This window comes from Vicugna pacos, chromosome 4, assembly GCF_048564905.1.
Source record: "Vicugna pacos chromosome 4, VicPac4, whole genome shotgun sequence".
NCBI lineage: Eukaryota > Metazoa > Chordata > Mammalia > Artiodactyla > Camelidae > Vicugna > Vicugna pacos.
This window is the reverse complement of record NC_132990.1, coordinates 68,103,487-68,129,234: the sequence shown is the minus strand read 5'-3', so window position 1 is coordinate 68,129,234 and position 25,748 is coordinate 68,103,487. Positions and strand designations below refer to the sequence as shown.

Here is a 25,748-nt window from a genome sequence, read left to right as displayed (position 1 = left end):
CTTTGACTCCCACTGAGCCCTCAGCTGCCCACCCTGGGCCCCTGAGACAGTACTCAGGGTGGAAGCAGAACCCCGTGGCCCTCCCTCGGCCCAGCCCCAGCTCCTCCTCCATGGCCATTTCTCAGGGCTGTACCCAAACAGAAATCCTTCAAAGAAGGAGGCTGTTTTCACAGGCGTGTCTCTCAATTTCTTTCAGAGGCTGTATGCAAATGCCAAAAGCACACCTAAATAAACAGGAAAGGGAGGGGAAGATCCCATCCAGGTATCAGCGCCTCTCAGCCCCAGGAGAGGAGATCTGCTGCGCCCAGAGGCCGGCTGGCAGACCTGACACCTTGGCAGGCTGGTAAGGACATCTCCCCCCACCCGGGCACAGGCTCCCGGAGAGGGCTGGGGTGGTGCGCAGTCCTGCTTCTGGGGTCACAGGGTGAGAGCTGGGAGGGCCATGGCGGGCAGCCAGGCCAATGCCTGCATGACACAGACGAGGCACCAAAGGCCCAGAGTCACCAAGCAGTGCAGTTGGCAGAATCTAGTTTCCCTCTATCTTTGCCTGGTGCTCTCTGAACGCCAGCACACTTCTAGAGCCTCCCAGGCTCCTTGTGTTTCCTCTTCCCAGGCCTCAGTCTTCCCATCTGTATTACGAGGAGCTGGGCTGGGTGATCACCGAGCTCCTTTCCGGCGCTGATTTTTGATGATTCTCTAAAGCTAGAGCAGCTGCCTTCCACAGCTGGGCTCTCCCACGCTTGGCACTAGCAGTACCAGCACATTCTGTGGCTTTGCCTGAGTCCTTCAGATGCAAAATTCCTCCTGCCCTCTTCCTCTGTTCCTGGGGCTCTGCCCTCAGCAAGCTGCCAGGCCTCCGTGGCCTCCTCCCCTGGGAGGTATGCACCATCAAAGAGGGTCCCGGCTGGAGAATAATTCAGTAACGGTGGGATTTCAGGCACTGTAACAGGTGAAAGAGGGGAGGAATGTTAAGCCAGGATCGAGTTGGTGCCTTCCTGGTGGCCACCTACTCACAGGCCACCCTAGGCCCAGAGAACCTTCCCTAAGCCCCTGCCAGCGCTCCTTTCAACGGAAGACCTCCACACTCCGCCTTACCCAGAGAAGGCAGCCGGACTACTCAGGTCACACAAAGAGAACCAATTCACAGGCCATGAGAGCCAGGGGAGGGCTGAAGCCTGACGCTCAAGGATCACTCTTGCATTAGTGTATTTCCTGGATAACTACCCCCAAACATGCTCACGTGGAGAAATACTCAGGGCCAGAAACACACCCAAGTTCAAGGACATGCATGGGGCACATGGCGGGGGCGTGGCCACAAAGAAATGCACATATAAGCGTAAGTCTCCCCAGCACCACCAGATACACACGCGTAAACACACAGATACACACAAACGCTTGTGCACGCTGAACATACACAGCCATGAAACACACACATAAACATACAAAATACTGAGATAGGCTCACAAGTGGACACGTACACCCAGCTGTCATCAGGCACTCACGGAATTACGCTGACAGCCAGGCCAAACACGCTGGCCCACGTGTGCTTACGTTCACAGCCAGAGCAGGAAGGGAACGTGGCTGGGTAAGCTCTACAGAGCCGGGAGTCCAGATCTTGGGTCCAAGGTGGGGACAACAGCTCCATGCTGCTGCCACCACAATGCCGCCTGCTCTGCGGGCAGGGCCTCACTTTGTGCCAGTCTCCAACGACGACCTATTTGCTTCTCTCACACCCTGAAAACTGTCTTCACAGCTCCCTGAACGTGTGGTTTCTGGAAGCCTTGTGGCCTGGCAGGGTGTTCTGCAGGGCCCTACGCCTCCCCAGAGCTGGAGACCCCTGCCCCAAGCACCTCTCCTTCTGTTCATCACCACACCTGAAATGCTACCATTTGACACACATCTTTAGGTCCTAGACTTACCTCGATCTCTAGGAATCCCCAGGTGGAATGCAGATACCTCCCCTCCCCTTTCCCCAAGAGGCATGGTAGCAGAAGGTTCCACCACTGACTTAAAGGCCACAGGCCTCAGGCCAGTGACCTAACTGTCTGAGCCTGTTTCCTCTTCTGTGAAACAGGGACAACAGTAGTCACTTCACGGTTTGTTGTAATGAGCTGAGTGAGGTCACGCATGGAAAGAACTTAGCCCATTTCCCGGCACACAGGAAAAATACTCGCTACTATCATCATCACTGTCATCGTTTTTATTGCTCAGACTTTGTTCGGCCACCAGGGGCCAGCCCAGAAATTAGCCAGAAGGAAATAGAGGGCAGAACTTCCGAAGCAATCTCTAGGACCCAAATCGCCTTTGATGGAGAAGGCGGCTGGTCACCAGCTCACTCAGGGCGTGTTTCCTGAGCCTCACCACGCGCTGAGCCCTGAGAAGGGCTGGCTTTCTGCCCTCAAGGGTCCCACGGTCCAGCTGGAGAGGTGTCCTAGGCACCGGCAGGCACCTCCCTGCTGCTTTGGCTGCCTCCAACCCTGCCAGCCTCCTCTGGTCATTCTCCAGGGGCACCCAGTGGGACCTTTGAAAAAGCAGATAAGATTCTGACACTAACCAGCTCCACCTCCATCCACAGCTCCTCACGGCTCCTGGAATGAAGGCTGAGTTCCTTGGTGAGGACTGAGGCCCCTCCTGATCTCCCGCCTGGGCTGTGGCCCCAGTGGCTTCAGTGGCATTTTTGAAATTGCCAGCTTCTCCTGCCACAGGTCCTTGGCACAGGCTGTTGCCACTGTCTGGAACAGAGGCCCCCTTTGCCCAGGGGGCCCTGCACACCCTTCAATCTCGCCTCAGCCTTCTCCTCAGATTAGTCCAGATCACCCTGCAGACCTATCACTGTTGTAGTTATACATGTATTTATTTCATGCCTCCCTCCCCCACAGGATTCTGGGGGCCACTGCAACCTGGGTCCCTAGTGCCTGACACCTGGCAATTATTCTATAAATACTTCCTAAATGAATTAACAAATATTTATGATACAAAAGAAAAAAGGAGAAAGGCAGAGAATGTGCTCTGGGAGGCTTTTTAAGGGATTCCACTTGGGGTCAATCTGGGTGGGCTTCCTGGAGGAGGTAGATTTGAGGGCATAATAGGAACGTTGAAGGTGAGGTAGTGTGTGGGCTTGCTGAGATTACCTGGGGCAGGGCAGCCTACACGGGTATTCCAGGCAGAATCACAGCACAGGCAACGGTGCGGAGCTAGGACAGCAGCGAATGTGGCTAGTTTGGAAGCCCCTGGAGTGACCACAAAAGTTACACACCCAAGCCCAGGCTCATAACATGGGGCACACAACCCCCTCCCCAGTGCATAGGACACCCAGGTCAGGGGGCCCATAAGGAGTCTAGAAGAGGGAGTGGAGCATGCAGTGGGGAAGAGGGTGGGGGTGTGAGGGTGGGAGGAGGAAATGAGGGTGTCAGAAGGACCCCCCTGGTACCTGCCAGTGCCCAGGACTGAGCGGCATCAGTGAACAGAAATCAGACACTGGTTCCTAAGGTCTCAAGCAGGGATGTGAGAACCCAGAGCAGCCAGGAGTGACTCCCTGCCCCATCAGTCCCCTTGCTGGCCAACATTTGCCTTAGCCTTGTAAGCCCACCCCAGGGGTCCAGACAGCCACAAACACTTCATCAGCTCTTTAAGCCCTTGGCCAGCCCTGACCTCAGGGCGGAAAGTCCGGCACCCAGGGCCGCCTTGTTTCAGGAAAACCGGACTTCATCAGGGAGCCACACCCCTGCAGGGTCTCAGCTTTCTCCCTCTGCCTTCCTCCAGGCCCTGCCACTGAGGCCCCAACACCAGGCCAGTCTTCCTGAGGTGACTCACTGTTTATTCCCCATCAAAACGTCCCTGTCCTGTGCTCTGTGTACTGTGCATGAGTGAACGCTCTCAACAGAGGCTGCCTGGCAGAAGCAGCAAGAAAACCATGCACAGACTCAAGAAATCTGGGTTCAGAATCCAGCTCTCCTATTCATAAATAATGAGGACTGTTCCAACGCATTAGTAAGACTCAGCCAGATGTACTTATTAAGCTCTGTCTAAGCTTCAGGCACTATATTAGACATGATTGCCTTGTTTAATTCTCACAACCCAGTGTGCGGATGGGAGAATGGAGGCTCAGAGATGTTAAGCTACTTGCACAAGGCCACACAGCCAGGAAGTGGCAGAGCTGGGTTCAGCCCAGGTAGTCTGCACCAGAGCCCAAGCCCTTCCATGATTCATTACTGCACTGTGAGGCTCTGAGCAAGCACCTTGGCTTCTCTGCGACTCAGCTTCCCCACCTGTACAATGAGGGGGACTGGTGTGGCTGATCTCTAAATCCCTTCACTTTGGGCATGCCATCCTTCCTCTCCCAGTGACCCATTTGCAGGTGACAACAAGGGGACCTTCTGGAGACAACAAGTTGCCAGAAGAAAAGGTGCTGATGGTGGGACTTCAGGCTCTGTGCTGGGCCACTAGGAGCTTCTGTGGGGTCAGACTGCCCCACCCTGCCTTCCAGGCACCCAGATGGCAGGGACGGGGGGCAGGGGTCTCCCCAGAGCAGCAAGGCAGGGAAGAGGAGCTATCCTATTTGTCCCTGGACCACAGATCCTCAGGGAGTACCAGGACCCCAGGGTGCTCCAGTCCCAGAGACCTGTGAACCCTAGTGGGAGGCAGAGACAAGAGGCTGGCAGCAGCCCCATAAATCCACCTGTGTGAGCAGTGCTTTTAAAAGCCCTTTTCACTACAGGACAAAACGCACCATTTGGGAAGAGGATTTTATAGGCTATTCTCCTCCTTGGCGGGTGATGGCGATTTGCCCTGCAGACCAGGCTCACCTGGGAGTTCTGCCCCTGAGGGATCATGGGAACCCACGGGGTGGAGTCAAGGTCAATTTCAAGGCAAGACTGGTGGTCTGGGTGACTTGTCCTGACCTCTCTTCCCAAGTTGGTGACCACTCAGCCTCAGACACCCAGCAGGCTCAGCTCAGCAGGCTCTCAGGAGCGAGATGGAAGCGCCCCTCCTCTCCTCACCCTGCACTCACTCACTGAATGCACTCCCTCCCTGCGTCTCTCACACACCTTCACCCCACAAGCCCATCGGGTGTCCGCCACAGGTGAGGCGCTGCCCTGATGCTGGGGCTCAGATGAATCGGACACAGTCACTGCCCTTGAGAAAGACATCACCACGTCTGGTGGACGGTTAGGTCACAGCGCCTGTGATGGGGAGCCTGGGGAGCGGCTGCCTGCCAGAGCTGAGGGGGAGCCCGGGGGCGGGAAGGAGCTCTCAAGAAAGGAAAACGGGGAGGAAGTGCCGGCGGTCGGACCAGCCTGTACAAAGTCACAGAGGCTGGGACAGGCCTCGGGCCTCGCCGCCCACCGGGGAGCCGGAGCCCACCTCCTGCAAGCGGTCTAAGGCGCTGCCGCGGGGCAGTGACAACCGCGGCTCATTTAAATGTTCTTCAGGCAATTCCACAGAAAAACTCACTCATCCCAATTCAGGCCCTCGTGTCAGAAACAGATGCCATTGCTGCCACCTCCAAAGAGGGCCTCCTGGCTTTGGAAGCAATTCCAGCCCGAAGATTCAGCTATAATAATGTCTGCAATCCAACCCAAATGCCACCGGGTATGACAGAGGCAATGGCTTCGCTTTCATATGGTAGGGAGGTGTGGTAAGGAGCTAAGGCAGACAAGCCCTGCCCTACACCCAGTTTCCTGGGTCCCCTGGGAGATGGGAAGGCCTGCAGGGGCCACAGGGTGGGGTGGGAAGAGGGGAGCAGTGCCCTCCTACCCCAGGGTGTCTGCCCTGCACAGACACCTTCAGACCCTGGGGGGCTGGGCCAGCTGGAGGCAGGGGCAGCACAAGAGGAGGCAGGAAGACGGGGAGACTCAGGTCCAAAAGCCACGCAAAACAGGTTTTATGACTCCTCCCCATTATGCAGACAGCAAGGAGCTGGTAGAGCTGGGATTCGAACCCAGGTCAGCTGAACTTCGTGTCCAAGCTCTGACCGCCATCCTGCCTCTCCCAGAAGGCCTGTCTTGCTCCCCATCAAAAGCGGTGGTGAGGCTGGAACAAGACGCCTGCAAACCATCAGAGGACAAGTGTGATGGAGCAACTATTGGTCCAGCCTGGGGACCAAGATGCTGAGACACTGCCCCGCAGCCCACATGCTGGCCCGCCTCAGCCCGTGACCCTCCTCCTGCTGGAAGGCTACCTCGGCCCCAGACCTTGGTCCCTCCAAGTCCCTGATGAGGGTCCCCTTTCAGAGGTGCCCCAGCTCTCTGGTCAATCCAAGCCCTGGCAACTCAGCCACCAGCGCCAGGCCCAGCTGCCCACAGGGGCTCCTGATTTGAGACGTTCCCTCTACTGGACAGTGGACTCTGTGGCTTATTTAGCTCAGTCAGACCCCTGTGGCCCCTCAGGGCCGGGAGAGAGGGAGCAGAAGGCACTCAAACCCCTGGGATTTCCTCTCTCCTCTGGGAGTTGCTGCCCAGGCAGCCACTCGCTGCCCTCTGCTGCCCCCAACTGGGGAGAAACCATCCTGCATGGACACCTCCAGCTCCCCCCTGTACTCACCAACTGGAATCTTGGTGTCTGGTAACTTGGGGACCCCTCCACTTCCTCTCCACTTCCTGGTGCCAGGGCTGGGCCCTAGAAGCTCTGTCAGGGGCAGTGTCATTAGGGGAGAGCAAATGAGAGGTGTAGCTGGGAGGACCCGAGGCTCTGGGGAAGGTGCCGGGTAGAGTGAGCCCCGCCCACCCGCAAGCCGGGGCGGGGCGTGAACTCTGCTGAAGGCTTCCCTGTGCCTGACCCTGAGCCTTCACCGCCACCCGGTGAATTAATGGCTCCTGTGCCCGTTTACAGATGCTGAAAGAGAGGCTGAGTTGGGCAACTTGCCTGAGTGATGCCACAGAGTGGGGCAGGGAGCCGTGGAGCCAAGATTCAAATCCTGCCCCATCCCAAGTAGACATATGGGAAGAGCCAGGACCGAGGGGGATGTGAAGAGAGGGAGAAGGGCCCCCAAACAGCATTCCACCTGCCAGTCACAGAGCCTGACATTCCACTGTGAGTGACTCAAACTTCCAATTAATAAGGCTCCTTTTGTGCAAGGAACTTAGGACACCCGGACTAGGGAGTCAGCCACTGACACCTTAGTGGGGACCAGTTCCTGCAGTTCCTTGCAGCCCAGAGGGAACTTTCAGGGATGTCCTGGAGGTACCTCTGGAGGACCCCAGGGCAGAAGTGGGTGAGGGTGCAGGGAGTGTCCTCACTCCCCTCTCCATCCTCCCTCCCAAGTTGCCCCAGCCAAGCTGGCACCTCCTGCAATGAGGCAGGAGATTCCAGGGCCCCTGAAATGGGTTCTTCTGCCCTTAGGGACCCCTATAAGGGCATCCTAGACTCAGATCCCAGGGGCAGGGATGGGGTCCTGACAACCTGCCTGAGAAAAAGCAGTTTGCTTGCTCCCTCACTCCTCCCCAACACTGGTCCCCGTCTCTGCTCACTGAAGGAGCTCCAGACTCTCCCAGCCTGGTCAGGTATGCTGCTCTGGACACACTGCACTCCAGGTCTGCTCTGGCCAGCTCTGGCCCACCTTCACCTCCCTCTTGCGGACTCCATACTCCTGTTAATACAGCCTCCTATCCCATTTGCTCTGTGTGCAGCTGTGGGTCTCCTGTCCCTCATACTCCAGCCACTTCCTCACAATTCAGCCCCCCAAATTGTTCCCAGTTTCTGCTATCGCTTGCTCATGCTCTTTCACATCCGCTGGCCTTGCCAGGGGCTATCCTGACTGCCTGGAATGTCCTGTCCCCTCACCTGCCTGGAAATTACTTTATCAAGCCCCAATTAACCCCGCCGTATTTTTGCAGATAGAAATTATGTTTTAATTCTATTTGTGTCAGTGCCCCACACAGGCCTGACACATAGTTGGTGATTAAAAATTTATTAAAAGAAAGGAAATAAAGGAAGGCAGAGAAGACAGGGAGGAAATTCAGTTCACAGCCACAATAGGACTTGCAGACCAGAGCTCTGACTTCCACCTGCGCCATTCACCAGCTGTGGGACCCTGGGCCAGTCCCTTCTCCCTGAGCCTTGCTTTCTTAATCTGGAAAACAGAGCTAATGTAACCACCTTCCTGTTTATTAATGGGGCAGGCAGCCTCCCAACACTGCCAAATACCTCGGATGCTGGTCTGGCCTCGATTCAGGAGGCTCTGAAGAGCCCCTGGTCCCACACTCCCGCCCTGCAGACCGCCCTGGCCGGCCCTGGCCGGCTTCTGCGCCTGGGCTGCCTGTGACAAGGTTCCTGCTGCAGGAAAGGGGGCCTCTCCCCACCGACGGCAGACACAGGCCAAACGGACACAGACCAAAATGATAGTAATTTTCCTTTTGGGTTTGAACAGTTTGATAACAATGAGGCTCCATGAAAGCCAGAGGAGGAGGAGGGCTGAGGGTACAGGGCCCGATCTCTCCGCCAACCCTCTCATCTGCAGAACAATGGCCAGACACGCTGGGAGATTCCAGCTTACATGGCCCATGAGAGCAAGGAACATTGGTCTCACAGGAGGAACGGGGGCGCCCAATCCAGGGTCCAGTACTACCGACTGTCAGTCAGCCACGTGGCACGGTTGACATCCCTCCACCAGCCTGCGGGCCACAGACATAGACTGTCCCATGCAAATGTGCATTTGAGATGGGCCAGAAGCAGCCTGGAGTGGTGGAGGGAGGCCCAGCAGATATTCTAGGTAAACCGACCTTCTCTGGGCGTCAGCTTCCCCATCTGTGCAGTGACAGAGCTGGTTCATCTGATCTGGGAGCCTGACCGGCTTTTCCTCCCACCACCCCCAGCGCTGACAAGGGGCACTAGTGGGGGCAGAGAGGCAGCCCAGGAGGTGGCAGTGTATTGATGAGCCATCAAGGGCCCCAGGGGGAGTTAGACATTCATGTCCATTCCTTTCAGCCCTCTCCTCCCAGGAAACATAATGGGGTGGGGAGATGGGCTCAGCTGCAAGGAAGAGAGGGCAGGAGGGAGCAAAGCATGAGGAGCACTGGACAGGGAAAAGGAGAGACCTGGGCTCAATTCCAGGTCCTGCTCCAGACATGCTGTGTGACCTCGGGAAAGGACCCTCCCCTCTCTGAGCCTCAGTCCCTCCTCCATAGGGGAAGGGTTGGACCAGTTAATTTCCAACAGCCTTTCCACAGAAGGTTTAGGGGGAGTCACCCACAATCCTGCATGCTTGTGGTCAGTACCTGTTTCTGTGTATGTGAGAGAGAGAAAAAAACAGCTAAAATAGGGGGAGGGTGCTGGGAAGCCACAGGAACAGGAAGAAGGGTGAGCAGCTGGGGGAACCTAAAGTCCACAACCCAGAGTCGCCTGCCCACTCCACTCTCAGTCATCATCCCCTCTGACTCCTGTGTCCTATAGGGGAAAGTCCAGAGGCTTCACCACTCACTTTTCTCTCTAGGCTCCTTTCCATCATGTCTCCAACTCAACCAACATCATCTAATCACACAGGGCCACTGTTCCTCTTTAGTTAGAGCCTGCTCTAACTGGAATACTCTTCTCCCTTTGTTCCTAACAAACTCCTACACATCCATCAAAGCCCAGCCCCAAAGATCCCTCCTCTAGGAATTCTTCCCTACCCTCGCTAGCCAGAGGTAACTGCCCCTTGTCCTGGGTTCTCACAGCACCCCAGGCATACCTCCAACACAGCATCAGGACCACCTAGGGTGCACACAATTGAGCATCTAGTAAAAGTGGGTGGTTGAAAGGAACTGAGACCCACTTCTAGAAGCATCTGCAATCAACTGATACTGAGTTTATCTGCAGCTTCCACCAGCCCCCTGGGCCTTCCCCTTCCTGACACTTCTCCGTCTCCATCTCACAAAAAATAGCCCTGAGACCTAATTTCAGCTAAACCTTCAAACACGACTCTTCACTTTCAACTTCCCAAGGAGGAATCAATTGGCTGTCAAGTTTCCCAGAGCCTCTGCCATCTCCTACACCGGGGCCCTGTGAGCGTTCCCCTCAAGGTCGATGGGAGAGGATGGGAGCAGGGAGGGGGGCGGAGGGTGAGGTCCCAGCCCACGCCAGGGGAGGTTGGGTCTGGGGAGGGCGGCAGGCTGAGGGGACTCCTGGGGAAACTGGGAATGGTCACCATGTCCTTAGCCCCCAAATCAAGCCATGAATTCCTCAAATATGGGATGGCAGGTGGGGCGGGCAGCCGGCTGCTGCCACAGGTCCCTGGGTTTCAGTAAGGGGGATAGGAACACGCAGAGCCGGTGACCTAGCCTGACAGTCTGTGCAGATCCAGGCCCCCAGCCTGCGGCCTCCCTGCTTCTGACCCTCTCTCACTTCCAGGATTCCCTACTGGCTGCAGAGAAGACAGACCTGGGTTTGAATCTCAGCCTCGCCATCTCTTTGGAGTCCAAGAGCTGAAGGGCAGAGATGGGTGGGAGTCCCTTTGGTCACCTGCTCCCAGCTCCTTCCCATCCTGCCCTCATCCAGGGTCCCTGCACAGCTCTCAGGGCATGCACTGGCCTACTAGGCCTGCTAGCACCGTGTGGTCCTGGGGAACCACTCCCCCACCGCCCAACTCCACCTGTAGGTAGAAGGAAGTTGTACCAGGTAGGCAAAAAGTTCCATCTTGCCCAAGTCACCAAGCTGGTATGACGCTCAACCCCAGGTCTGCTGACTTTATGGTTCCTTCTCTCAGTTACCACATGAAAACATTTGAGTGTCTACTATATGCCCAAACCACAAAGTCCACTCCCCTCGTTTTACAGAAGGGTAAACCGAGGCTTTCCCATGGTCACGTGGTCTCTGAGAGGTAGAGGTGGGACCAGCACTGAGCCCTGGATGCCTTGTGGGGTGGCTATAGTCCTAGGCTGACTCACAGAAGGAGTAAGGACCATGTGTGGGGGTGCAAGCCACCCAGACTCAGAAGTGACCCCAGCTGGGTGGTGATCTGGTTAAATGCAGTCCCTCCTGGGCCTCAGTTTGCACGATGGAGGTGAACAGAATGAGTCCTATAGACCGCGCTTCGATTCTCCATCAAACTGCATCATCGCCAAAGGGCACCCCTGTGAGAGGTGGTGACATGCCGTCACCTGGGTTTGAAATGGCAGCGAAGACGACAGTTATTCAAGTACATTTTGTGGCATCTCCCCTCATCCCCCAGGCAAAGCCATGTTCCCTGGGTTCCCTCGCGGGGCTACACAGAGCAGCAGGCAGCCGAGCGCGTGAGAATGTGGCTTGTGGGAGCACACGGGAGCGTGTGAGTTCAGGCTGCAGGGAAGAAGGTACTCTTCTGGTCCTGCACAGGATCTGTGTCAAGTCTGTCCCTAAGGCCCAGGCCAGACACATCTCTGACCTTCCTCCCTCCAAACCCAGTCCTCTGCCCTCCACCCCGAGCCTCCCCAGATCTTTACTGTTCTGGAGCCAAAAGAGGAAATGCAATTCAGAGGATAATGATGAGTTTCATGGATAAAGTGTCTACCATGGGTCAGACCTGGGCTGGTGTGTACACCCAAAGGTCCACCGTAGTCCCTCAAAGAAGGGCAGACATTCCATACTTGACTGATGAGGACACGCGGCTCAGAGAGGTTGAGTAACTAAAGGGGTCACGGAAGAACTGGGATTTGAACCCAGATCCCTACTTCTGAGCTCTCTGGTGCCCGCAGCTCTGAGCACCAGCCCAAGACAGAAACTTGACTCACACCCCTTTCCTTAACTGCTGCACAGGAAAAACCAAGGGGTTGAGGGAAAGGACACAAATCATAAGAGTCCAGCAGTTCAGGTTTCCACGCCTGGCTCCGTCACTCAGGGGCTGTGTGACACCAGGCAGATGACTTCACCTCTCTGAGCCTTAGTTCCCTCATCTGTGAAACGTAGACACTAATGGTACCTCCCCTCAGGGCTGCAATGAGAAGCGGGTAAAACGATGGCTGGACACACTTTCCATCCTGCAGACCTTAATCGCGCAGGCGGGACTGCGTGTCCAGGGGCCCGGTCATTCAGAAGACTGGCTCTGGCTCTGGCTCTGAGCCACAGGTGGTTTCTACACCAGGAAACAGCAAAGATGCCACTACAGGGAAACAGACAAGCCTAGGTGGCAATTAAAGAGCTGCAAATTACAGCAACTTCAAGGTGTGATGAGACACCTATTAGAGCAGCAAAGGAAAGGGAAATGGGTAAAAAGCGATGCTGAGGGCAGTCCGGGAGGGTGTAGGGGAAGGATTCCCCTCCTCTGGTTCCTCTCCAGCCAGAGGAGTGCACGCTCACGTGCTGGGCTCAGGGAGACCTGGGCCCAAATCTTGGCTCCACCATTATGAGCCGTTGGAGATTGGCTGAGTGAATTCACCTCTCTGAGCCTCAGCTTTCTCATCTGTAAAATGGAGTGATCGAAGTATCAGCTTCCAGGTTGTCTCAAGGATTAAAAGAGATCACGTAGGTAAGACCATGAGCACAGTGCAGGGGGCTGCATTATGATTAGTCACTGCTCCCTAAGGAACCCTGATGGCTCAGCCCTGGAGGCCGTGGCCCTGGGGACGACAGCGAGGGCAGGTCTTGGTCCCTGCTCCAGCTGATTCTATCAGAGCCTCCCAGGTGCCAGCCTCCTGGTCCTCCCTGCTGCTGGACACCATCTCCCAGGGGCCCTGGTCTCACTCAGGGAAGTGACCTGGAATCCCTTCTCAGCACAGGTTCCCTCTCCTCACTGCCTGGAGGCTGATCCGATCCAGAGCCTGGGGCCCAGAACTACCTCTTAGAGGAGCTTGTTAAAAATGCAGATATCTAGGCCCTGCCCCCGGTCCACTGCACTGAAATCTTGAGAGGACCCACGAATCTACTTTGAGAGCATTTTTATGACATACAGACAGAAGGGAGAATCAGTGGCCCTGGGGAGGCCCCATCCCCTTAGCCTGACACTCAAGGCTTTACATGACCAGATCCGGTCCAGCTTCCCTGCTTCATCTCCTACCCTGACCTCCAGATCCCTCAGCTCCACTCCCACCAAGCATTTCACCATTCCACAAACACCTCAATTTCTAGTGTGCCTCCATGCCTTTGCAACTGCTGTTCTCTCTACCTGGAACTCCCTCTCTCCCTGTCCCTGCCTGCCCAACTTCTAAGGACCCTTCAAGACCTAGCTCAAAAGTCAGCTCCCAGAGGACACCTTTCCCAGCCCACTCCCAGCTCAGCTGGAACCCCTATATCACACCATATAGTGCCAGCCAGGCCTGTGTCCTCTCTGCTCCCTTCACCCCAAACCCTCTTTCCTCTGCTCCCCAGAGGGCTGGCTCCTCACCCCTCGGACTTCAGCTCAACTATCACCTACCCACCGCGCCACCTCAAAGAAGCCCGCCTAGTTTTCCCCATCACAGCAGTTTCCTTTTCTCCTTCACAGCACATGGCTCCAATACAAGAATGTGAGCTCAGGGGCTCATGTAAAGTCAGGGCCTTTCTCCACCTGGCACTCTCTTGGCCAGCTCCTCTCACTCAGCCCCAGTGGCCAAGAATGGTGCCTGGCACCCAGCAGGCCTGCCAGAAAAACAGCTGAATGAATGAATGAATGAGTGAACAAATGATCAAACATCCATCTCCCCTGCAGACTGTGAGCTCTCGGGGGAGGAGAACATGTCTGCTTCCTCCCCCTGTCTACTTCTCCGGTGGCTGGCAGAGCACTGACAGAGGGGCACACGGTAACGTGCTGAATGGGGGCATAAAGGGACATAAAACTGCGGCGCGCGGAAGGATGGCGAGGACGCAGAGGAACGTGGAGTGTCCGATGTTAAGGGTGACTGGGTTCTAGTTCCACAGAGTTGTTTAGGTTTGTAACAAAAAAGTGTGTGCTGGTGGGACTACAATAATCAATAGCTTAGCTATACAGGCTGTGTTTTGTCAGGTCTAAGACATCACCCTTGGAAGATACAGCATTATTTTATGCGCCACCAAGAAAGAAAAAACCACAGCTATTAAATAGGACATACCACGGACTGTACTATGAGAGATATTAAAATGTGGAAACAAAAAGCGTGCATCTTAAGGAAGCGTGGCGTGTGTGCGCACGCGTAAGCGTGTGTTGCTCGGACCTAAAACTAGCCTCTCCCCTTCCCAGGCCAGTTCCTCTTGGGCCCTGAGGCATGCAGGGCCAGAGGTCTGTCCTCGGCCTGCCCCCTCCCTCGCAGGACGGGACCCCCATGTGGCCCCCAGGGGCGGGGCTGAGCCACAGAGAGGGGAGCAGCTAAGCGATCGGATACCTAGAACAGGGGAGGCTGGATGCTCTCCCGGTCCGTGAGGCTCCAGGAAGTGGGGCCACGGGGTCGCAGGGCAGCACCCCTGCCCAGGTGGCGATGGTGACGCAGAGATAGTTACCGTGACCCGGAACGGCGTAGCTGCTGAGGGCTCCATGCTGGGGCTCTTCTCCGAGAGGCTGCCGGGCAGGCTGCGCCGGGAGCCCGGCCTTTCTTGGGGCGACTCTGTCAACAGAGGGAGAGAGAGGGTGAGCAGGGATAATCAAGGCCACCCAGTCAGGCCCTCCTGTCATTCCCATCCAGGCCTGGACAACAGACAGCTGGTCCCCATAGACATGTACAACCATTGTGGAAAACAGTTCAGTGATTCCCCCTAAAGTTAGACAGAATAACCACATGACCCAGCAATTCCACTCCTATACTGCAAAGAACTGAAAGCAGGGACACAGATAAATACTTTATACAAATGTCCATTGCAGCGTTATTCACAAGAGCCAAAAGGTAGAAGCAACTCAACAGATGAATGCGTGAATACGGTGCGATAGCTCCAGCCGATGGAAGGTAACTGCACCATTAAAAGAATGAAAGTTCTGATACGTGCTGCTACCTGGATGAACCATGAAAACATGCTGAATGACATAAACCAGACACAAAAAGACAAATATTGTATGATTCCCCTTATATAAAACACTTAGACTAGGCAAATTCATAGAGACAGAAAGTAGATTAGAGTTACCAGGGGCTGGGGGCAGGGGAGCAGGGAGAGTTATCGCTCAATGGTTCAGAGTTTCTATTTGGAGTGATGGAAAAGATTTAGCAATGGATGGCGGTGATGGTTGCACACCATTGTAAATATACTTAATACCACTGAGTTGTACACTTGAAGACGGTTAAAGAGGCACATTTCATGTATATATTTCAAATTAATTTACCACAGCTTTTTTAAAAAGATTTCCTAAGGTAGAGGAGGGTATAACTCAAATGGTAGAGCACATGCTTAGCATGTATGAAGTCCTGGGTTCAATCCCCAGTACCTCATCTCAAAATAAATAAACCTAACTATGCCTCACACACACCCTGCCAAAAAAAAAAAAAAAAGTTAAATAAGAAAGATTTCCCAAACCTGCACTTCAAGCTACACATTTTGTGATGTGAGATAATGAGCTCCCTGTTACTGGAGGTATACAAGCAGTTCCTTCAAACATGAGCCTCTGTAATCACTGGCTTCCAATCCGGACCTTCTCTTTCAGAGGCTTTAAACCTGAGAAAAGTGCAAGGGCCAGGCAGGTAACGGAGTCAAGAGCATCGGCCAGCTGCTCAGCTCCAGCTGGTTATTTTGGCACAGCAATAGGGGGCCCAGTGCATCCAGAGCTTCCCACAGTTCAGGAGAACCTGGAAATATGGGGTGTTTTTCTAATATGAAATACTATTTTAACATGAAATATTTTAAATGGTGACAGCTCATTCAAAACTTTGAGCTGTGTCTTGGGCACACCTGTTTAAACAGCCAGGCCAGTGGACCTGGCCACTTTCCTCACTGGTCCCCCCATACCGGGCTTGGCACTGGCCACCTCTTGTGCAGTGCTCCGGCTGTGGCCCCCACAGATTCCTCCCTCCCTGCTCCTCCCCGCCTGACCCACCCAGCACACTTTGGAGGAAACCCTTGGAAACCTCCTCCGCCCCCAGCTCTCAGCTTCCAGGCTCTCACTTTGCAGATACAGTGTGTGTGTGTGTGTGTGTGTGTGGCGACAATCTCCTAATGCCCACGTCTAAGCCAGCTGCATCTCCATATCCCCAGAGCTGCATGGAGCCTGGTGCGTGGGGAGTGCTTGGGAAAGACCTGTTGACTCACAAGGAACAAAAAGGACAGGGCGGAGACTTCCCCGGTACGTGTGAACACAGTGGGTTCAGAGTCTGACGCGCACGCCCAGCAAACACACACACACACACGTACACACACACGTTCACAGCGATGTCCATACTCCAAAGCGTACCGGCTCAGATCCCTCCCCAGGTACATGTGCATGTGTGGACACGTGGACGTGCACACACACAGGACAGACGATGAGGAGCAGGCTTTCCCAGAAGGCAGAATGGGCAATCGGGGGCAGTGCTGCAGTCTCCGGCCCATTCTCCCCCTGCAGCTGGATTGGACAGGGGTCCTCAGAAGTGCGGAAGGACAGAGCTGAGCCCCGCACCCCACTAGGACAGGCCAGTGCCGAGCCTGGCCAGTGGGCAAGCAGGCAAAGCCACTTGAGGACTGAAGGAAGTGGGCCACTTGCAGGGATGGGTTCCGACCCTGCTGCCCACCAGGCAGACCTGGGGCAGAGGGGGAATCGGGTCCGGATGTGGACTAGCCAGCCCTGGGCCGCCTCTTCCAGAAAAGCTTCCTGTTCAGCCCAGTGACTGCCATCCCTTACGGCCTCTCTGCTTCCCTTGTGGTACCTCCTACTCAGAACCTTCCTCACTCCCCCTCCACGGTCTCTGCTAGTCACACTCCAGGGGAGACCCATTCTTTTTGGAGGTTTCCCCAGGAAATCTCTTCCTGCTCTCCATCTGCCTTTCTCTCTCCTCCCCACCCCAGCACCTCTCATCACCTCTACCTGGGGGTCCACCCTAACTAACTACTGTGTCCCACCCATGTGTGAGGCACTGCCCTCAGCCTCCAGAAGGAACTACCCTCTCTCCCCGACACACACACACACACAAAATGGCCACAGCTTCACTGCCTCCTCCTGGGCAGGTGAGCCCTCACACCTCTAGGCAAGGGATACAAGGAGGCACCTGACAGGACACAAGGAGCCCAGCAAGGATGCCTCTCCTCTAAGGTCAAGACTGATACCCCACCAACCTGTGCAGATCACCACCCTTGTCTGCTGGGTCTGAACCAGGAGGCTCTTAGAGGTTGCTTGGTCCAACCACCCATTTTACAGATGAGGAAACTGAGACCAAAGGACAGGCTCTTGTCCACTGGCCCCTAACCCAGTAGATATATAACAAAGGCCCTCTTGGGTGCTCCCAAAGTAGCCATAAACTTCACTTCAGGAGCCCTGGGGAGCATTTCTAACCACTTCTGGTTTGGTGCTGTGCAATTCAAGTCAATTTTTGCTCAAATAAACTCTTCAAATTAAACAAAGATCTGGCCCCTCCCCATCTACATCAGAAGGTAGAAATCCAGCATGGAGGCTGCAGGGCAGGTCGGAGTGGGAGTCCACTCTCCCTCCTGCATGAGGGGCCCGCTCTTCCCTCAACTTCTCAAGCCTCCCAGTCCAGGCCCAGGGCAGGGCCCAGCACTCCAGAGGAAGGGGAACCTTGGTACCTTTCTGGGCAGCTTCTGCTTGGCCCCAGTTCCATTCTCCACCCTTCTCCACCCCACCTTCTGCTCCAGGGGGCCGACCCACATGTACCAGGCTGACCGAGCTTCAGGACCAACCAGCTTCTATGGGGTCTGGCCAGTGGGGACCCCTAGTGGGGGACTGGGGAGGGAGGAGGGTCACCTAGGCCAGCCGCATCCTTCCACCAAAGGCCCCGACTACCATCAGGATGACCCAGTCTCCTGGGCTCTCACCTCCTGGTAACCAGGCTCTCCTCCTCCATCCTTCAAGCCTCAGAGGACCAGCCACAGCCATCACTAGCTCTGGGGTCCTGCACGCCTCTTCATGGTTCCCCACACCCGCCCACACCTCCAACCATCCTAATGTAAGTGCCATCTGCTTCCCGCTGGACCCCTGCTGATCCACCAGGCGGGATCTTGGCTGCCTGAGAACCAGGCCCCGCTCACAGAGCTGGTGGGACTCCCCTTTCCATAAGGATGGGCAATCAGGCCCTTCAGGAAGCCATCACATGCCCAGGGTCACGCTGAACCATAGGGGCAGAGGCCGGGCCACATGAGGCTCTCTCCTGACCCAACACCCCAAACAGCCTCCCCCAGGAGCCAGCAATACAAGCTCCAAACACAAAACCCCATGGCTCCCTGGGGTATGGACCAGTCTCTCTCTACCTTTTATTAATTGTCCCCCCTAAGGAATCTTTTTAGACACTTTTTCCCCAGTTCCCCCTCACACCCAACAAAATTCTAATGCCATAGATGTACACATGAGTATACTATATCAATCTTTATATAGAAAAAAAGTGAGATTTTTTTCACCTCGCCTTCCAAAAATCAATTTTTTGCACATTTAAGGACAATACTGCCCCCACTGAGAAAGCATGTTCTGGACCCATTTAAATACACTCCCCACATAACTACCTGGACAGCTATGGTGAGCTCCACTTTCCAGATGAATACACTGAGGTTCTGAGAGGCAAAGGTATCTTCCTCTAAAGTTCCCTCCGGTAAGAAGCGAGACTATATGCTGAAAGCCCCTTACACTGTCCCCACAAACCCATACTTAGGGGCTCAGAGAAGGGTGAAGGTGCCTGGAGCATGGGGTAGGGGGAGGAGCACCAGGCTGGAACTAGGAGATCGGGGTTAACCTTGACTCTGCTGTGTGACTCCGGGCCAGCTCCTCTTCATCCCTGAGCTCATGAGTTAAAATCAATCCAGTGAGTCAGGGAGTAAGAGCAGTGACTGGCTCTATTTCTCACCATTTAAAGGAAAGAAAAGGAAAAAAGAAAAAGAAAAAAGAACCCGGCTCTTTATTTTACACAGGCAAAGAAGGCTGACCCCCTGAGTTCTAACTCTGCCTCGAAAAACACAGCTGCATTTGGCTTTTGATTTAGCAGCAAGTCTTTTCTAATTTGAGGAAGCAGACACTGGGAGGCTGGGGCTATGCCCCTCAAGCTCGAAGCAACACAGCTGGTTTGAGCAGAATCCCAGAGAAGTTGAGTGAGTTTGCTAACATGGTGCAGCATGAAGGTGCATCACCAGAGACAGACCTCGGGGAAAGGAGATCCAGCCAGCCTCCAGTCTGCCCCAGACCACGGAGCACTGGTCCAGGAGTCTTCCCTCAGCTCAGACTCACTGTGTGACCTCCACACGACCTCTCGGACTTTCAGTCCACAAAATGAGGTCACAAGACCAGCTGATCCTGGATCCCCTTTCCACAAGGAGGTCAAAAGAGTCTGTTTTAAACAGGCAGACCACACTGCCTTCCCATCCTTGGAAGCCACAGTCAGAGAAATGCATTTTAACCTTCATGTGTTTACAAAAAAAAAATAAAATAAAATAAAATTGGTTTCATTCAAATGCTGCTGGCTTGGTTGCCATGGATACCTCCTAATCATGAAGGATGACTGTTACTTGTTCCCATGGAAACACGGAGGCCTGAGGAACATCCTGTAATTTCAGACAAGACACCAAATTTCAGTTGTTGAGTTGCACTGCCCAGATCTTAATGCTTAAAAACAGGTAGAGGCAGCAACCTCTGATCCTAGCAGCCAGAGAGAAGATGTCAGCACTGCAGAAAGAGGAGGTGCGAGACTGGGGTATATGTACATGCTGGACCTCAACAGTGATCAGGAAAATGCAAATTAAAACTATCAGGTATCATTTCACACTTCTGAGACAGGCAAAAACTGAAAAAGAATAATGACCCCAAATGTTGGCAGGGATGTAGGGAACTGTTTCATTATAGCTGGTGGAGGGTAAAGGATTTGAGAACAATTAGAAAACAGCTAGTTGAAACTGACACATACAAATACAATCCAGGACCAGAAATTCCCCTTCTACCTGTCCAGTCTGAAAAAGTGCTTCAGCCTTGCCCATGCAGATCTGCACAAAGATGTGTACTGCAGCACTGCTTGTAGGGGCAGAATGTGGGAGACAACCTAAATGTCCACCAATGGGGGATGGATGACTGCTCCTTGGGGCAGTTATTCGGTGGAATCAGGTAGGACTCTGGGGTGCAATGTTTACACAGAACACACTGGCACTGCAAAGGACCCAGTCTTATAAGATCAACATGAACCCAACTCAAAAACATGAGGTTGAGTGGAAAAAGTAAGTTGCAAAAGGAAACAGAATGGAATTCACTTACACTTTTTTTTTTTCACAAGAACATTCATAGCAGCTTCAAACCAAGCTAATACAAAAAGAACATTCAAGGGGGAGGGTATAGCTCAAGTGGTAGAGCACATGCTTAGCACGCATGAGGTCCTGGGTTCAATTCCCAGTACCTCCTCTAAAAATAAACCTAATTACCTCCCCCGCTACCATAATACATACAACAATAAAGAAAAAGAACATCCAAACCAAGCTAATACAAAAAAAATCTGTAATAGCCAAAAAACTGGAAATAACCAAAATTTCCTGCAATAGGTGAATGGTTAAACAATGGTACAACCATAGTGTGTGAGGCAGAATAATGTTCCCCCCAAAGAAGTCTACCCTAATTCCAGAATCTGTGAATGTTATTTTATAGGGCAAAAGGAAATCTGCAAATGTGATTAAGGTCAAGGACATTGAGATGGGAGTGTATCCTGTTTTATCCAGGTAGGGATAATCTTAAATGTGGAAGGCAGAAGGATGGGTCTGAGAGATGTGATGATGGAAGAAGGGGCAGGACAGACTCCAAACATGAGAGGAATCATAGAAGGGGGGGTCACAAGCCAAGAGATGTGGGTGACCTCCACTGAGAAACTGGAAACATCCCTCAGCTGACAACTAGTAAGAAAAACAGAGGCCTCAGTCCTACAACCATATGGAACTGAATTCTGCCAAGAAGGAATGGGCAATGAAATGGATTTTTCTCTAGAGTCTTTAGAAAGCAACACAGCCTGCTAACACCTTGATTTTTTGTCCTGTAAAGACCCAAGCCAGAATTCTGACCTACAGAACTGTAAGACAATAAATCTATGTTGTTTAAGCTGCTAAGTTTTAACTTGTTATGGCAGCAGTAGGAAACTAATACACATATCGTGGAATACTACTCGGCAATGAAAAAGGAACACACTGTTGAATTATACAACAACTTGGATAGATCTCCAGGGCATTATGCTTGGTGATAAGAGCCAATGTCAAAAGGTCACATGGTGCATGATCCCATTAATATGGCATTCTAAAAGTGGTAAAGTTATAGAGATGGAAAATATAGAGATTAGTGGTTGCCAGGGTTTAGGGATGGTAGGGGGCAGGTAGGTGGGTGTAACTATAAAAGGGCAGGACGAGAGAGATCTTTGTAGTGAGAGAATAGTCTTGTACATTTTTTCCTTCATTCTTTTTAGGATGTGTTTGAGCCTACATGACTACCAGTCTAAAGCAAACAGATACAGTAATGGGTTGACATACTTGAAAAACAGGGTAACCACAAACCAAAAGCACATAACAGAGTCACAAAAACTAAAAAGAAACCAAGCTAATAAAAAAAAAAAATATATATATATATATATATATATATATATATATCAAACCACAAAAAGAAAAGAAAGGAACAAAGAAGAAATACCAAATCAACTGGAAAACAAAGTTCAAAACAGCAATAAACACACATCTATTAATAATTACTGTAAATGTCAATGGACTAAACGCTTTAATCAAAAGACACAGAGTAGCAGATTGGATAATAAAACAAGAGCGCACAATATGCTGCCTAAAAGAGACCCAATTTAGGGTGAAGGACACACAGAGACTGAAAGTGAGAGGATGGAAAAATATATTTCATGCAAATGGAAATGACAAGAAAGCAGAAATAGCAATACTCGTAACAGAAAAAATAGACTAAAACAAAGGCCATAAAGAAAGATGAAGGACACTATTTAATGATCAAAGGAGCAATACAAGATGAGGATATTACACTCATTAACATATATGCACCCAATATAGGAGCACTTTAATATATAAAACAAATACTAGTTTTGTATAGTCTTGTATCTTGATTACAGTGGTGGTTGCACAAATCTACACACGTGATACAATGACACAGAATTACATACATGCAACATACCAATGTGCAGAAAAGATGAGAGAGCAAGAAGGAAAGCAGCCCTGACGCCCAGAAGCTGACCCGACGTTCACATCTATGCCACACTATTCTCCTTCTGGACATAAACGATCTCACAGGATACCAACCTCAGACAAGGCTACCATGATGCAGTGAGGCAAAACAAAGCCACTTCATCATTTTGTCTAAGCAACCGACAAAAGCCAGGTCACCGTGCCACCCACACAATACCAAACGTCCCCCCACCTTGGCTTCTTTACCAACGACAGCTTTATCCTCGTGCGGCCTCCTCTCCCTGGAGATAAGATTTAAAGTACCCCAGCACAGAATTACCCCTACAGCTGTCTGAGAACAGCCAATCCAGAGTGAACCCCACTTCCCTAGACTTCTCCCAAAGCACCCAACCAAAGCCCAAATCCTAGAGTAGGTTCTCTCTACTGCACTCTGACTGAGATGGCCCGTGATTCCCCACGGTGTGTGTTCCCCATCAGTGCAATAAATAATAAATCCAACTTGATCAGCTGGAGGCGTGTTCCTGGTGAGTCTTCGGCTGGAGGGCACTGATGCTGGAGGATATTGTATCAGAGTTACATAAGATGTAACAATCAGAAGGAAACTCGGGGGAAGGACACATGGAAACTCCTCTGCCCTGTTTTTGCAATTGCCTAAGCATCTGTAAAAATTTCCAAATATGAAGTTAATAAACAGCCTATTTGAAATATATGGAATCGTATCTGTGTGTAAACAGCTGAGATTTGCCATCCCGAGAAAGTAACTGCAGAAATGTATTCATATCCAGTGTTACCTGAGTTGAGAGAGTGGCCAGCAATCTAGAGGCAAGAGGCACAGAAATATAAAAACCGCTGCAAAGGCTCACCACGGACTCTTGAGGCTGAAATACATTTGCTGTCTGTGTGATTAAATTAATATGTTTTGCTTTCTGTTTGTATGTGTGCACTTACATACAAACATATCATAAACAATACTCAAAAACTTATCAGAGGTTCTCTTTGGAGAATGAGACGGGCTGTGGGTGGGAACTGTACCTTTTACTGAATGAAGAATAATTCGGCCTTCCAAAAACTAATAGTACAATTAAAATAGAAATGAGTGGTATAATGATTCAGAACAAATTGTACCCTCTGAATTCATCCGAAGAGGAAAAAAGGAAAAGAAGCAGAAGGCAAAACAAAATCGGCAAGCAAAACAAATGGCATCAAAAGCAAGCACAGCCAAAATGACCAGTTCGAGAAAGCGGATCCGGAAAGTCCAAAAAGTAGATTTAGACACAAACTTGTGGGTAAGAGAACACAATTCCCCAAGCCTGGAGCTGCCAAGGTGCCAAGGGACCCAGTGTCCCATCCCCATCCTGCTGCCCCGCCCCCCACTGGCCAGGGGAACTGCAGGAAGAGCCAAAGGAAAAATCACCATGGCAGCAGGCCATGGAATCCTCAGATTGCTAGAACTTTCCAGACACAGCAGTGCAGCTGATGCCACTGTGCATTTCTGTGTGTGTGCGCATGCGTGCGTGCGTGTGTGTGTGAAGCACCTCTGTACTGTTCTTATCTGCTCTTAGCAGTCAGCCAAATGAAGACTGAGTTTGCCGAAATATTGCACTGATAAATTAGTAGGTCTCCTGCCTTTAATTGCACACTTTGTCAGCCTTTGGCCATCCATCTTTGGGAGGAGGAAGAGAGGTGGTCCTTAGAGGTTACTAAACCATACCCACCTATGCTAGGCAGAATACTGGCCCCCAAAGAGCCCACGTCCTGATTCTAGAACCTATATGTTACCTTCAATGGCAAAAGGGACTTTGAAGATGTGATTAAGGTCTCTCCAGATGGGAAGATTATCTTGGATTACCTGGGAGGGCCCAATGTAATCACAGGAGTCCTTGTAAGAGGGAGATAGGAGGGTCAGAGAAGACAAGGAAGGGGATGTGGTGACGGAAGCAGAGGTGGGAGTGCTGTGGGGCCATGGGTCAAGGAACCCGGGCAGCTTCTAGAACCTGGAAAAGGCAAGGAAATTGATTCTCCCCGTGAGTCTCAAGGAAGAATTCAGTCCTGCTGACACGTTGGTTCTAGCCCAGGGTAACAGATCAACAAATCTCAGATTTCTGACCTCCAGAACTGTAAGATAAGATGTCTGTGTGTTCTAAGACACTACATTTGAGGTAATTTGTTCCAGCAGCAACAGGAAGCCAATACACCCACCGATCAAGGCTCAACTTATTCGAGGGAAGATGGAGGGGATGGTGACATCAGAACACTGGCTGATCCAGGACTGTGGACCCTCAAGGCCTCTCGCCTCTCCTTTTCCAAATCTACAGCTGCCTTAAAAGAAGAGTTTCCTTTTAGAAATATCATATTCATCACCACATACAATGTCAGCATCTCTCTCTCCACAGTGCATCTGCTGTCAATCGACATATGTGAAGCGTTCAAAACTCACCAAAGTAAATGGCTCCTTTCTTGGTTATTTTATTTTTATAATGTAATTTAGAGATATTTTCACATCTGTACATGGAGAATGTTTCACCTTTCAATAGTTACTGCATACCCTGTGTATTTAGCCTTAGTATAGATACCAATCACATTGATAATATTTCTTTGGGATATTTAAGTTCTAATGGTAGCACTCCAAAGGGAACCATGATTATAGAAACCTAGATATTCAGGTGTAGAATTAAATTCATCCTATTTTTCATTTCATTCAGAAAATATAAACAATTTCTTTTTTTTTCCCCAAATTCCACTCCAGGACTTAAATGGTCTGCAGTATTGTTTAAAAACTATATAATTAAATTAGAACATGGCTCTATGATATACCAGGCTTATAGTTTTCCAACAAATTAAAAGGGGCATAAAGTTTTAAGTGTGTACATACTGAGTTTTTTTTTTTTTTACATAGACCTTTAAAACTCTCTTTACCTTTCTCTATTTGACAACTTGGAATTCGAATTTTAAATTATCTCCAAGTTTCTAATTCAATGACTTAATACTAAAGCAAACTGAATGTCAGCTCTTTGTGTAATTTTAAACTTGAGGAACAAACAGTTGACCCATAGATTGTATATCAGATCTTATAAGGGATACGAAATTGTATTTTGGAAAAACGAAAGAGCAGATCGTTTTATGTTCTACAAAAACATCTGACTGCCCTCGAAACTTGGGGGAAAAAAATCTAGGCAAACATGAAGTTCATGTCACGGGCCATGAGGCATAGAGCCCTGTGCCTCGGACCCACGAGTCTCATGTCTTCTGCCGGCAACCAAGAAACTCTACCAGGTTGGTAAAAGTTCCACCCTTCATAGAAGTTGTTAACAAAGAGTATCAAAAATACTTAGGAATAAATGTAACAAAACAAGTACAAGACTAATAACTAAAAAACATTGCTGAGAGATATTAAAGATAATCTAAATAAAAGGAGAGACAGAACATCTTCACGGACTGGGAAGATTCAATCTTATTAAGACAACATTTCTCCCCAAACTGATCTATACACTCAATGCAATCCTAATCAAAATCCTAGCAGGCATTTTAAAGACAGCGACAGGCTCAATTTTAAATTTAGATGGCAAAGCAAAGACCTCGAATAGCCAAATAATCTGGAGAAAGCAGAAACAGGTTTGAGGACTTACATTACTTGG

The 25,748-nt window shown here is 51.4% G+C and overlaps 1 protein-coding gene across 12 annotated transcripts in view; it reads right to left on the bottom strand.

Moving 5' to 3' along the window:
• Positions 1–25,748, bottom strand: part of DAB2IP (DAB2 interacting protein) — a 190,099-nt gene that overhangs the window by 86,472 nt on the left and 77,879 nt on the right. For 11 of the 12 annotated variants that reach the window (XM_072960051.1, XM_072960054.1, XM_072960047.1 and 8 more), the window contains one exon: positions 14,341–14,444. In XM_072960051.1, the coding sequence (XP_072816152.1) occupies positions 14,341–14,444 (104 nt within the window). Of the gene's footprint in view, positions 1–14,225; positions 14,247–14,340; positions 14,445–25,748 lie in introns of those variants that run through there. The other variant, XM_072960058.1, reaches the window with a different exon arrangement.